Source organism: Indicator indicator, chromosome 8 (genome assembly GCF_027791375.1).
Source record: "Indicator indicator isolate 239-I01 chromosome 8, UM_Iind_1.1, whole genome shotgun sequence".
In the NCBI taxonomy this organism is placed as follows: Eukaryota; Metazoa; Chordata; class Aves; order Piciformes; family Indicatoridae; genus Indicator; species Indicator indicator.
This window is the reverse complement of record NC_072017.1, coordinates 37,226,385-37,241,487: the sequence shown is the minus strand read 5'-3', so window position 1 is coordinate 37,241,487 and position 15,103 is coordinate 37,226,385. Positions and strand designations below refer to the sequence as shown.

At 36.9% G+C, this 15,103-nt stretch overlaps 1 protein-coding gene across 1 annotated transcript in view; it reads right to left on the bottom strand.

Moving 5' to 3' along the window:
* Positions 1–1,694: 1,694 nt before the first annotated feature.
* SEC24B (SEC24 homolog B, COPII coat complex component) overlaps positions 1,695–15,103 on the bottom strand; it is a 42,945-nt gene continuing 29,536 nt past the window's right edge. The window contains exons 11-24 of the mRNA XM_054383275.1: positions 14,475–14,587; positions 13,126–13,244; positions 12,714–12,769; positions 12,201–12,407; positions 11,473–11,596; positions 10,705–10,863; positions 10,124–10,297; positions 9,374–9,484; positions 7,973–8,148; positions 6,823–6,960; positions 6,306–6,410; positions 4,964–5,056; positions 3,399–3,502; positions 1,695–2,112 (exon numbers count right to left, since the gene is read on the bottom strand). Coding sequence (XP_054239250.1) covers positions 1,998–2,112; positions 3,399–3,502; positions 4,964–5,056; positions 6,306–6,410; positions 6,823–6,960; positions 7,973–8,148; positions 9,374–9,484; positions 10,124–10,297; positions 10,705–10,863; positions 11,473–11,596; positions 12,201–12,407; positions 12,714–12,769; positions 13,126–13,244; positions 14,475–14,587 — 1,794 coding nt within the window. The 3' untranslated portion in view covers positions 1,695–1,997. The remainder of the gene's footprint in view (positions 2,113–3,398; positions 3,503–4,963; positions 5,057–6,305; positions 6,411–6,822; positions 6,961–7,972; positions 8,149–9,373; positions 9,485–10,123; positions 10,298–10,704; positions 10,864–11,472; positions 11,597–12,200; positions 12,408–12,713; positions 12,770–13,125; positions 13,245–14,474; positions 14,588–15,103) is intronic.

The window sequence follows — 15,103 nt, the reverse complement described above, 5'->3', positions numbered from 1 at the left end:
ATATTCAACACACAGCTCACGAGTCAGAAGCATCTCCCATGAGGCATTTAAAAACTGTACCTTCCCAGTCTCGTCTTTGCAGTTACAAATGATTATTAAGGTGCCCCACTCTTCAGCAGCACTTGGCTTTCACCCAATGCAAATTAATCTACAAACAAGTACTGAAATCCTGGAGGTCTGATTTAGGGACAACATTCAGCATCACCTCAGACATTTATTACACGATAAATTAATTTACTAAATGGAAAGTTTTTCTTCAGTAATCTTTGGGTAACTTAAAACACATTTAGTTAAGGACAACACACAAATATAACTTAGAAGGTATCTTCTCCAAACAATAAGTTGTGCTAACATGCAGAGTAACACCACTTGCAGAATTGAATTAGTGTAGCTTTTAAAGCATTTGCAAACCATAGCTAGTACATGTCTTTTCCTTGACTATTTGATTCAGGGGCTATGGTAGTTAAAATGCAATGTTAGCATTTTCAAGGCTACTTTAAAAGGAAACAAAATCATACTAATAATCATTTACTTCCTTTTGTACTTAATTATTCTGTTGTAGTCACATTTCTTTAAACCAAACAAACAAATCAAGTTCAGCACACTAAGTATGAGTGATTGTGCTTCATTAATTATTTCTAATGTGCCACAAAGAAACAAACAAAACAAAGCCCACACAAAGCCATCCTAACTTAACTCAATTTAAAACTCTGGGACAAATTCATCAAAAAGCCCAAGCCATTGAGTTACGAAAACATTATCAAGAACAAGGTTTTGGAAAGATGCAATGGTGTGATTGCATTTTGAACGGTGACACTTTAAAGCCTTCACTTTCATAGATGTAAGGAATTAATTTTTACACCCTTTTTGTTTTTTTCCCCTTAGGTCACAGCAGAAATCAAATCTTCCTGTGTGAGTAATTACCCACACAGACAACACAATTTACAGAAGCCTGGACCAAGACTACAGCAGTTTACAAAACATAAAACAAGCTTAACAGATATGCCTTATTTAGAGGATGATACATAAGAAGGGGTTTAGGAACTCTCTATCAATAGCTCACTTCAGACTATGCAGTGTTTTCTCCTCCCTTCCAGAGGTCTGTGAAAGTAAGTGGTAAACACCTTCTCTTCAGTTCAGTAAGAGTTCAGCTACAATAAGATTATACTTGCATAAATATAAAAGACTGACATGATAAAGCAAAATATTTTTAATTAGTAAGCCAATCATAAATAAATTCACCTAAAATTAACAGAAGCAGCAGCTGTGTTCTTTCTATGTGGATACTTTTCTTTAGCATGTTTTAATAGTCAACTTCATTGTCTAGCCTGGGACAAAACAATTCATCATTGAGCACTCAACAATTCTGCACACTGAGCTAAGTCTTTTTTTTTTCCTTTTTTTTTTTAGTTACATTTTTTACATTTTCTTTACAAATGTAACGCTTATGTACATTATATATTTTATTTCTACAATTGATGTACTTTACCGAAACTCTACAACTTTCACAGGGAATTTGCTGAAGTCTTTAGTAAGTATGAATTGTTCCTTTTAAAAAGAAATTCATATAAACAACCAACATACATCACTGCCCTTGGTCACCTCTATTAGGAATTTGGATCTGGAAGGGCAACTATAATCAGTGTAATAAAAAGGGCTTTACCTAATTGTATATTTCATCAAGAAATATCATCTCACATAGCTATATAAATTCACCAGCTTGCAATGAACAGAGCACCATACCGCTGCATAACTGGAAACATGTATAAACCAATTCAAACTTTACTAGTGAAACAGCTTCATCACTCCAAGCACTTTTAGACTGAAGTAAATCTGCAAAATTCTTTTGGAAACGTATACTTCTTTAGCTCTAAAGCTTCCAGAACAGTGCTGGTCACTGTAGATTGTGAAGAACAAGCATCCACTTTCATCACATATGCTTCTCTTGGCCCACGCTTCTGTCTGCAGTCAGGAGTTTTCCTCTATTTATTGCTTGCTCACTTACAAATCTGCTGTTGAATATTAAGTAAGAATTCATAATATGAGAACGCTGCTTCTGTCCGATCCTCAATTAAATGCTGAAAAAAGTCTGTTTTGGCAGGGTTCTCATCTCTGAAAGAAGAGAGGAAGGTGTTTTAGTTCAAACACTGACCAAAAATATCCACCATAGATTCAAGCAAAGGCATAAATTCTAACAAATTGCTTATTGCCCTTTGAAGTCTAGATTCCGTTCAAAGAGATTACAATTGTAATTCTCAAGTTTAGGAAGTAAACCTGAGTTAGGAATCTCAAACAACAGCATAAACAAACAACAAAACAGCATCTTTTTACAAACTACAAAAAGGTTGAAAAGTAGGTGAAATAGAATTTAAAATATCTTGCAGAAACACAAAAAGGTAAAAACAATTTGGTTTTAGAAATTAAATATATTGGTGGCAAGGAATTCAGAAGGGTTTAAATTAAAACCTGATAAAAGCCACCAAAAAAAAGGGGAAAATTTACATCTCTGGTTACATGACAGCTCAATCCATTCTCTGTTTTTCTTGTTTAGTAACAGAACAGAGAAGGTAAACAGGTCAAAGACCTAATATATAAAATTACTGTCCTAATAAAAGCTTGCTGGGATACAGCAAATACTTGCTGGGGCAGAGTGTTTTGTACTGGTGTAATGCAGCACGAGGTAAAGCTCTGTTGTTTATCACAGTCTCTCAGCACTGCTCACAATTCAAGCAGCAGCCACAATGCCAACAGTGGAAGAGCTTCAGCCAGCCCTGTGTTTAACCACCATTTATCTGAGTAAGAATGTCATCATGCTCTCTAAAATGTCATCTCCCACCCAGCTCAATAAACTGAGTATTCTAGAAAAGACAAACAAAACGTAAACCTAAGTATAAACATGTTATAGAATAGAAAAGGGTCATGAATTATAGAATAGAAGAGGGTCACGGCTTGAAAAGGCTTCTGAACTTCCTCATCTGCTGTATGGAGCTCAGTAACTAACATATATCAATTATTAAACCATCTACAGATTAGTAACATAACTGAATGGATATATATACACACACATATATATATATATAAAAAAGTTGTAAAACATACACCAGAAATTAACCTCGTTAACCCCACTGATAATTGGGACATACAGTACTTCATTATATTCTTCACAACATAAAAATATGCAACTAATTACTACCAACAAAACTAGTAGTAACTGAATTTGCACTAGATTCAACTATGACCTTTGCTGCCAAAAGGTTTTAGGTGACAGCACTACATCAACTCCAAAGATACAGAAACTGTTTCTTCTGGGACACATATTCCTACTTTCATCAGTGTCAACTAGAAATTGCAAATACAAATTGCCAATAATTACTCATTATCTTAACAGAAATACTTACTTTATTACTTGAAGAACTGGACTTAAAGGTCTATTGTCTCTAAGCCAAGAAATAAAGGATCGTGTCCTTTCTGAAGAAGGTGCATCTACCTCAGGAAGTTGTGTCTGGTTGAAGGTAATTGAAAAGTCATCATCTTTTATTATCAAAACTCTTTAAAAAACATAGTTCCTGACAGTCATAACATGGCCCAAAACACAATTTCTATTAAGAAATTCCAGGCCTGCATTACATATACACATTTTTCCTAAAGTAAGTAGTATCTGTTCTGTAGGAAGCAGTACATCTTTAACTTCACTTGCCTTAGAAATGCAAAAGATTTTAGACAGCAAGCTCATTTAAGCAGCTATCAAGACGCTGCTTTTCCAGTTTCCTTGCCTCTATCTTGCTCTGTCAATCAAATCTGTACATGCTGCATTTTGCATCACTGAGAAAATGAACAAAACATGAATTGAAACCTGAATTGTAAGCTAGTTTCAAAGCAAAGATTAGAATTGGCTATTTGGCTAGGGGAATGAGCTGGAAAAAAGAAAAGTAAAAAAGACCTTGATGCTATATGACCATCAGAAAAAAAAAAAGTTATCATGCTTCCTTTATCCAAGTTCTTGCTAAGAACTCTGTCAACTAATACCTACACCAGCTGATCAAAGGTGACAGTTTTAAACTGCTAATACAAGCAAATTAAAAGCTCTGAACAAGGAATCCAGTTTTGTAGAGGTCTTAAAGCTCACCATTCTGAATCTGTACTTATAATTGCTACTTGCCACTTAATTTTCCTCTTCACACTATGCAAGCTTTACAAGCAGAAAATGCCTTTCTATGTGTTTTTACAACAGTTAACATGTTTTTGGTACTACCTGAATATAACCATTTGATTCTGACTTTTCCTGGTGTCTTAAAAGGGTCCACTCTTACACACCACTGCCTGACATTCTGGAATCACTACCCACAGAAGAGGGGTATTCTCTGTAACTGCTGCTCTATTTCAGGCATGAGACTATGGGAACAGGTCGTAACAAAAACCTCTCCATGAAAATACACATACAGGGATCTTTGATGTTCTGACAGCTAGAACATCTTTTTAACACTGAATCAAGCCTTGGAAACTAAGCAAAACTTAACTCTTACCCTTTACTTCCAGGCCTATCACGTCATGCCACAGACCTGGTATCTTACACTAGAAGAACACAAGGCTTCTGAAAACCGTATCAATAAAAGAACCCTAAACATAACAGTTAACATGCCTGAATGGAGAAGTTTTTTATTCAGGGTATATAATTTCATCCTATTCTTGTGAGCCCACATGTATTTCCATAAAAATAATAAAAGTAGTAACACCATAAGAGTATTTTTTTGGCATTCTATGAATGTAAAAATTTACATGTTCACGTTCTTTTCTTGAAAGCATTTGACAATTTCTGTCTCTTACGAAGGTGGCAAAGGGCTAAAAGGCACCCAATAAAAATTACCTCGTTCATAATTACATAATTAAAACTGAAAATGCAGAATAGATTAAATATAGGTTCAAAATGCAGGCACTAGAGAGCACAGCTCATTAAAACGCCTACCATTTTCTGCGGTACTGACGCATAGTTTGGGTATCCAAGGACATCTTTGATGAAATTGTTATCGCAGTTTTTTCCGATCCAAATGTAGAAAACCTGGGAGATGTCAGAATCAGTTTTAAGAAAGGCCTTGCAGACATTTTAGAGAGACAAGAGGTGATGTAATTGGAGTAACACCAGAAGAACACCTTGCATCCAAATGAATCACTTGAGAGCTCCAGCTGCAATTACGATACATTCCTATGTACATACACCTTCTATGTATGCACATGTAAATATGTATATATACACAGATGTACATCTGTATTCATTATTTGTATGTTTATTTATTAATACATTGGCAGCATTTGGAGTAAGATCATTAAAAGGCAAAGCAGGCAGAATGCAAACTGAAAGACTGAAGATGCAGGACACATGTACATTGGAACAGTCAATGTAGCAACTTCCCATGTTACCTTCTAAAATGAAAAAACTGAAATTGTACAAAGTCACACCACTGTGCCAATTACCACTCACTGACATCCCAGTCTAAGCAAGACATGGTAAAGCATCATAGAATGGTAGAGGGCAGAAATGACCTCTGGAGACCTGAGTCCAAACCCCCTGCCAGACCAGGATCAGTTATCAAAACATGTTAGAGTAATTATGTCAGACATCTGGAAACAGAAGCTAGTTTGACATTCACTGGGAACCCCTGACCTCATACAAGATTGAGGGGAAGCTGAGGAGAAGTTTACACAAGTGCTCTAGCACTTTAGTCTAGACTGCCAAGTAGTGTAATGCTTTATCCAGTTAAGTGTGTTTTAATGTAATTTTCTGCAAATGCCTTCAATTGTATCTATAGATTTTGTTCACTCCCTGCAAGTGCACTCTTGCAACTCTTAGGTCACACAAACCACAAATCCACTTCTATTTGTATTGAGAAGGTTCCTGCACCAATGAGTAAGTCCTTCGTATGTGTTACATTCTCTCTAACAATGAACCACTAAGAGAAAAATCTGGGAAACAGAAGTCCACTATTTCTAGAAAAAAAAAAAAAGAAACAAACCAACAACCAAACAAAACCCAACATACCTCTTCGTATGTTCTGATCAGTTAAGCATGGAAAAAATTTAACCTCGAAAGCCTTAATATCTGACCTCAGAGGAACAAACTATGAAAGCCTTTCACTGGAATACAGATTACTGCCAGGCTGTCTAGAATGCTGACTCACTACACTGCTACTGTTGAGAGCTGACTGCTTTTAATAACACAGCATGAATGGCTTTGGTGGTTGTTCGTTTTTTAATACAACAAAATACCACAAAAAAAAGCCAAACAAGAATGTGTGAAATCAGTAACTTACTGAACCACAATCCATAAGAAAAGCTCCTTCTCTTGTCAACTTCTCTGCAGACAACTTCTGAAGAGGTGGCTGAGGAACAACTCTGTCATTTACATGTATTGTGCTCTGCAATAAAAACCAAAACTAAGTAACACTGGAGTAGAAACAAATCTCTTTTATATCTTAACAAGGTAAAACAAAACAAGAGAAACCATTGTTAATGTCTAGCAAACTTTTGAGGAGTCTCATGAAACAAAACTCCATGTTAAGCTTAAAATGATTATGTACATCTAACAACTGTAGAACGCTACTTCACCTAAAGACTGGTTTACTACCTAAAACAGAACAGCACAAGTTCATTTGTGCAGGTGACATTTCTCATGCTATAGATGCCAAACTTTCAGAAGCATTCATAGAATTGTTTTCATTGGAAAAGGCTTTTAAGATTGTTGAGTCCAACCATTACCTAGTTCAACACGAGGTTTAACAGACCAATAAAACTAAAACAAAATGTTATCAAATAGGCTTCATACATTACCTCATCAATCAATTTGTCTATTCTGTACAAGTTGGGATGTATCATTTTCATCAAATGAACGAGTGGCTGGCTCTTCATCTGGCACATTGCATAGACGCGATCATCCAAGCGTGTACTCATGCCTGTTCGAAACGCTTTCTGTAAGAGAACAGAGCTCTTACTCTGACTGGTAGAATCCTTTTGGTTGGAAAAGACCTTTAACGTCATTAAGTCCAACCACTATCTAACTCTACCAAGGCTGGTGCTAAACCACATCCCTCAGCACCACATCTCTGCATCATTTAAACACTGCCAAGGATGGGGATTCAACCACCTCCCTGGGTGAGCCTGTTCAAGTCTTGGAGAACCCTTTCAAGTAAAGAATTTTCTTTTTATATCCAACCTAAACCTTCCCTGGTGCAACTCAAGGCCTTTTTCTCTCCTATCACTTGCTTCTAAGGGAGAAGAGACCACCTCTCTCCATCCTCCTTTTGGTTAGTTGTACAGATACTTAAATGAATCTTATACCACATCTAGTCAGTGCATTCCAGATTATTTGAAAGTGTCAAGTAAAGACGTCAAAGCTTTTGTAAAGAAATCTTATTGAGATACAATAGGAACTTAGATTCAACTTCAACACAATACTTCTTAAGACTTATTCCATTCTTGCTCCTTATTGATGCAAGAGAAAAAAAGCAAAAAAAAATAATTTCCCACACTGTGTAAAACTCTTATGATTGGGAAAGCATTTCTCATTTTCATTCTCAGTAAACGTTACTGGCCTGTGAAGCTCATTGATGCATGGTAAGCTCAGAGGAAACCCTGATTCTCCTAATTTTAGAAGTGTGTTAACACTGTTTATCAAAGAATCACAGAACGGTTTTGGTTGGAAGAGACAGCAAAAATCATCTAATTCCAAACCTCAGCCATAGGCAAGGACACGTCCTACCAGACCAGGCTGATCAAGGCCCCAACCAACCTGGCTTTGAACACTTCCCAGATTGGAGCCTCCATAATTTCTCAGGGCAACTTGTTCCAGTGCTTCTTCCCTCAGGGGAAAGACTTTCTCCTAATGACTAATCTAAATCCAGCTTCTCCCAGTTCGAAGCCAATGCTTTACTTAGAGCTAAAGAATGAAACAACAAACATCAATCTGCTGGATTATACATACCTGTTTGAGAAGGGCCAAAATATACAGTGGAAACAGCTTGAGGGAATTTGGTGCTATCAGCATGGACTGCTGCAGATTTGAGGCTGTTGACATGTACGCTGCCAGGGAGTCTACCACAGCATTAACTAAGGCATCTCTTGCATCTGCAAGACTAGATGAAACTGAGCGATCCACAGCTGTTGGTTTAGGAGGAAACAAGAAGTTACCAGAGTTGATCTTACTCATTCCCTTGAATTCCAAAGATATTAGTTGTGCTTTTGGGTGATACTTCACGGTTTTATAATTTTTTTTTTCTTTAAACTCACATATAAGCTCCTAACCTTTTGTAGGAGTGAGTAAGAGGATTGCCCATACAGAAACTCACTGTCACAATGCCTAAAAATACAGTGTGGCTGATCTCCACTCCCTAGTTCCTACTTTTGGAGAATTAAATAAATTGTTTAAAGTCTTAATATAAATCCTGTCTTGAACCCTATATAAATAACTTAGCTATCAATACAACTCTTTGCTGTCCCACCTCAGAGATGCAGTACTTATTTTTATTTTTCCCACCAGTAATTTCTTCCTTTATTTCAATGGCATAATTCTGATTACTGTAAATGAAACTTCATCTTTCTCTGCTGAGAAAGGGTCACAGATGCTTTGGTTGGAGGCAGCCATCTGCTGGACTGAATGCACACTTACGACCAGATAGAGAAGTGATTGTTTTTTTTCTTAGATTCATAGAATACCAGATTGGAAGTGACCTCAAGAACCACCTAGTCCAACCTTTCAGGGTAGTTTAAATGAGACAGCCCAGCACTCTGTCAAGCTGGGCCTTGAAACTGTCTAATATAATTCGTTCTAATTTATTTGACTACTAATATACAACAGCCCATACAGGGCCACACACAAAATGGCAGAGATGAGTCTATCAAAGAGCTACTGATGAACCCCAAGCAGGGGATAATTAAGAATCCTCAACCTAGCAAGAACAGCATAGAAGCAGAGAAAACTAATTCACATGTGGAATTCAATGTTGTCAGAAGTTTCCTTTATTCTCAAGCAACTCACTGAACCGAATCACTCTAAGTAATCCTAGAATGATAACACTGGAGATAACAACCATGATAACACAACATTGAGTTTTGACCCCAGTGTGTTATGACCCTTTAACTCTAGAGAACAACTTAAGGCTCCTTTTAAAAGACTGAAGTCAACTAAGCATTCAGACTAAGGAACACTTCAGTTCATAGTTTTGATATAACTTGGATTTTGTCATCTTTTGTGTTCTCAGGCTTCAGCGTGTTCCATTCCAACCTTTTTCTACAATATCAGAGTTTCATTCATTAGCTCATCTAAACAGCTGGCAAAAGTAAGAACATCCATCAAGATAATCAAATCTGGCTGGCCTATACTCACCCATGTTTGCTAAGAGGCATACAACCGCTTGTACATCTGCTCCTGCGTACACATCAGCCAGAGAACTTACTACAGGCAAGCAAAGCGTGTGCACTCGAATTCGACGTTCACCTAGTAGAAGTAAAAATCATCATGTAGTATGCATATCTCCTGGTAGAGATACACAAATTCAGGCATTAGAGTGTATCCCCTCTCATCTAAGATGCACTTGCTCTGTACAAACACCTGTTACGAAACTGCTTTCTCCCATTCCTGTCTCTAAACCTGTTGAAATTCTGCATCGCTCTAAAGCATTCATCTTAACAACCACCACTAGTTCCTAACACAAACTAGCTTCTAACATCCACGATAAGTGGCTTGATCCTACAAACAAAGTACACCATTCCCAAATTTTGTGGCATCTTCTATACTATAAAGTTGCTGCTCCTCTTTATGCCCACCCACTCTACCATCATGGGTCTGTGATTCTGGTCAAAGCATGTGACAAATGTTTGTGATAACAGCCTGCCTTTAGAGTAAAGGAATCTTGCTGGATCATCTCTAAGTAAGATGGATAAAAAATGGCATTTTCCCATCGAAATAGAATTTACAACAATTTAATTATGTCATTAACTGCCAAATAGGCTCAGTAGTTTGGCAAGATTCTCTCAGGGTATGGAGAATAACAAAAGGGTATGGAACCAGCTATATGAAGATTATGTTAGAAAAAGAAATAAAAAGTCCAGTGGCCAATTAATTTCAAGTTTTTACCTTTGCTGGAGGTATACAAGAGAGCTGTTTGAAAACAAACCAAAGATGTGTCAGTCAGACTTTCCTCGATGGACATTTGTACTGCAAATCCAGCATCAGGGTTGACATTGGCAAGGGACAATAAATCAGTAGATCGTACAAAAAAGTTCCCATGAAAAGTGTGTATTGAAAGACCTGAAAGCAGATGAAATAATTCAGGGTGAGGTTAAAACATCCTAAAAAATCCTAGCAATAACTGAACCCCACAGTCCTGAAGCTACATTTAAGAAAAGAGTAGAAATAGTTACACTAACTCTTGCACAGAATCACTAACATCAATCATGAGACATTTCAGCATGATCCCACAGCAAATTTTGGACACTGAACTGAATGACTCCCTTATACTACACATCAACTCAGTTGAAGTGAGGTGGTGCTATCTTAAGTAAAAAAAAAAAAAACCAAAACCCTTAAAAATGCATGGTAAAAGCTAACATAACATACACAGAATGCAACTATCTGTATCTTCAGTGAAATAATCTAGTGTTGCTAAAGCTTAAGCACATTCCTATCTTGCATGCAAAGTGGTATTGAAAACAAACCTTTTGTACATCTTATGCGCATCACTGCTTCAAATCCAATTTTTCTGGTAAGGTATCTTTTAAGGTCTTTTTGCAACTTTTCAGCCTGAGCAGGATTATGGCTACGATGGAAAGATGGATAGTAATAGATGCATCCTGCGGAATACTTGGACATGCAAGCTGTAAAGGAGGAAAAGATATAAGTAAGAGATAACAGGAAGTCAGGACACAAATTGTGTTCAGCCTCTTGCAAGTCACATCTATGTTCACCTTCTTCTTGATAATGACCCATACCTATAAGACAGAGAACTGGCCCAGACTCAGGCCACTGAAGACAGTGATGAGTCACCACAGCACATAATGATCTAACAATACACTTCAGTAAGTATGTTACCTGTGGCAGCTAACACAGGAGTACATGCAGAAATATTTTTGCCTCCACATGATTAAATGAGCATGTGCAGAGACAAATCTTGGCTTAACGCTGAAGATGAGAACCCTACCCTACCCCTGTGATTAAACTTTATTAATTCCTCACCATCTAAATGTTTTCTGCTCTTGAGCAGGAGAGTCTCTTCTTGTTTAAAACTGTGAAATCCCAGAATAAATTGTCTGATACCATCAATCCAACACTCCTCTTTAATGCTATCAACTTCAAAGTCAATTCCTTTGCAGCATAAACTGCATTTACACAGGTGCAAAAAGATCTAAGAACTCCTGAATAGCCTATGCTTCTGAAGAAAGACAATGGTGTGCAAACAGTGAATGCATACATGAAATACTCCTTACCCAGAGAAGCTAGATCAGAATATTGTGAACTTAAAAGAAATAAATCCACAGCAGTCTGCTGGCCTGAGCAGTCCAGTGCCAACTTCTTATAAAAATCTGTTGCTGGACCAAGATGCTGGACCACCTTTGGTGAAAAAAAAATCATACAGGAAAGTGTTGAGACAACGAATTGTGCTCCCTTAAGACTTCATGGATAATATTCAGTAGCAAAGTATCATAAGGAAGCTTCCTTTAAGCAGTAATTTACAGGCATTTCAACCTGCAGAAATTGTTTTCCTTGTGTTCCATGTTTAGTTTATATTTACAGTTAAGACTCCACTTACAAGAAACTTTACGTTCTCATACAAATAAAACATTCCTGCAACTATGTAACACTTCCTGGATACTCTAAACAAGGTCATCAGAACAGCAGGAAATCATGTTTTAGGTCCATGCTTTGGTTCAAAATCCAGGTTGGCATTAACTGAGTCAGAGCGATTTGCAGCTTCTTTTGCTTGCAAAGAAAAGCTATAGACCAAAAGCGTAAGGACAGCTTGTGCACTTTGAAACAATAATACCACACATGTATGAACCAGTGATTTTAAATGTGCAAACACAGAAATGGAGTGATAGACATCTAGTGAAATTGTGATGCCATAAACAAGACCCAGGAGTTAACCTGCAGAACTATCAAGTCAGAAAAACATGGCCAGTCCCTGTGAGATAAATATTAAAGGAAGTTTTCTTACCTTTGTGCTTGACCTTTGATTGGGATCTTCTCTGGAATGCAGAAGTCCTGCTCCCAAAGATGGCAACTGAGTCTGAAACACAGATATCCGACCACCCGTTGGAGACATGAGTTTAAACGCAGCCTGAAGAGCCGGGCCCAATGCACTGTGAGTTTCTCTTGTATTGGTGAACATATTTGGTAATGCGTTCAAGAGATCTTTGATCAGCTGCAGGAAAGATGGAGATCTGTTCAAGAGATTTTGCAAGCTCGAGATTTTCTGCTATTCCTAAAATGCTGCCATAACTTAAGTGGGACAATCAGTGCCAAATACATCTGCTTTGTTTCAAAATACGGAGGAAAAAGTCAATTTTAAAAGCTATGATGCATCCAACCAAACAACTTGGAATATTTCTGTAATTAAAAATGAGCATTGGAGTTATGTATTCTGAAAACAGGTTTGAATTCAAAGGTTAAAAAGAACTATTTTTGTAAGCAACTCTTTCATTTAATGATATATTTTGAGCTATCATACCTCTTTGCTTTCATGGAGATTTACAAGTAAACTATCTGGTGTGGGGAGGAAAATATCTGTAGGGAGAACAGGAAAAAAAAGCATTGTATTAAAGAAAAAATAACATTAAACTGAAATAAAACATTTCACTGCCCACTGCTCTATGTATGATGAAATAAAGTCACAAGTACTCAAGAGAATAATGCAGTCTATACAAAGTTTGCTTTATTCAAAGCAAAATTAACATTTGAATCTCACTTTTAAAATACCACCTACTCTCTAGTTTGAGTATTTTAAAAATGTATCTCCTATACATTCAATAAAATTGACCTACTAACAGAACATTTGAGAGATTCCAGTATCTCTCCTGAGACAAAAAAAAAAAGGCAAAAGTAGCTTCTCAAAAGTTTAGTTTCCATTTTCTTTAACTTACCATCAATATCTGATACAATCAGCATCTGAGGCTGGGATAAACCTTCTTGCAAGTTGTAGAACTGAACAGTGCTGTCAAATGTTATGAACCCTATTCTTGTTCTTGAGTCTCCAGGCAGCCTGAAGCATTAGAAAACAAATAGTTAAGCCCTACATTTCTCTCCCAAGACGCTTATACAAACACACAGCTCCTGATGATGTTAGCAGAAATTCTGCTCATGTATACAGGGGTGAAGGGAGAAGGAAATAAAGGAGGTCTAAAACACGATTATAAGTAGTATTTCTTCAGGATTTTCTGAAAAGGTGGAATGGTACAATTCACTGGACTGTTACAGATGAGCATTTGCTAATATATGGATGTCTTGTTCTGAGAGAGAGCCTCGTTTAAACATTACACTGACACATGAAAGAAGGCAGCCTTCACAGTTCTTCAGTAGAAAATAGCCTGTTCTGTTATCCATAACTCAAATTCCCCATTTACTAATGTAGTTAACAGAGTACTTAGAGCTCTAAACCAAAATCCAATGCCTCTACAACACAACAGACTTACTCTCATCTGGACCATGTTCCTATTCAAAAAAACACAAAGAAAATCTAAACATGATTATAGAAATTAAAAAAAAAAAGCAAGTGCTGAAAACAGTGCTGGCAAACAAAAGCAACAGAGGCAAATATTTGTTTTTATTAGCTGGGTATGTAAATTAACAGGATGTACTGCTTTGGCATAGGATTTTATGAATTTTCCTAAAACAACTGAGCATGTTTCATGTTAACAAAACATCTGTCAAGACCTGAACAAAGACTAAAGAGATAAACAAATGTAAAGAATTTTATTGTACATGTAGATGTCTTGATCAGGAATTAAAAGCAAGTTTCCCAAGAAAAAGTTTTAAAGACAATTTTCAGAGTAAGGCCTTCACAGGAGGCAAATCCATTTTCAAAAGATCTGAATACAGTGAAGTTTATTAACCCTCACTCAAAAAAGCAGCACTGACAATCACACACGTGATGTTTCAGTGCAAAAATGAGAAGAGGGAAAGCAGCACAGGTAACAGTGATCCCAAAAACTCCAAGCTGACATCACAATTCACCTAGACAGACTCATACTAGTGGTTTCAGCATTTCAGCACAAGTCCCAGACAACTTCCTTTGCTTGGTTTGGCTTTATGAGCTGGGTTTTTCTGTTGTTGTTTAAGATGTGAGCTGCATTTCAGAATCTCAGACAACACAACTTTTGTCCTTCAGGGACAGAATGATTCAGCACTACATGCAAGTTTCCTGCAAAACTGTAGGTTAGTACTGTTCACAATAACACATCAGCTACTTTGCAAACATTATTGATATTCTTACTTGTCTAGGTTTTCCAACAATGACTGGCAGACTATTGTCAAATATCCAGCCTCCACTGCATTATGAGACACATCTAAAACAAATAAATATACCGCAGGCTGAGGAGGACGAAGCTACAAAGTAAAGACATAAAAATAAAGTTCAAAAAACATATTTAAAGTAATGTTAAATATGATTAGTCATTAGCAGGGGAATTGGGAAAAGGGAATACTTAGAAAAGAATTGCAAGGTATAGATATGCAGTAAAATAAAACTGATTTACTAGGAGTCATATGGATAGACAAGCACAATACTCAGTCGCTCATAATTCAAATTTGTAATATGCACATGATTTTATGCTTCAGAACAGAAACTGGATGTTTTAGTCTCTTCCAACAGTCAATTCAAACATGACTCTAATACCAGACAGGGAATTCAGTCTTCAACAAACCACTGTTCTTCCAGTATGCGGACAACGAAATTCATTTGACTGGGTTAAAATATTTTACCTTGATCATTTTCCCAACTGTCTAACAAGCTGCACTTACTCACTGCCAAAAGTCTTGGCTGCAGTGTTTCAATTCAAAGGCAACAGAAGAATTTCTTTTTGCTGTTGTTAATAACATCATTATGAACAGGGCCTTTCCCAG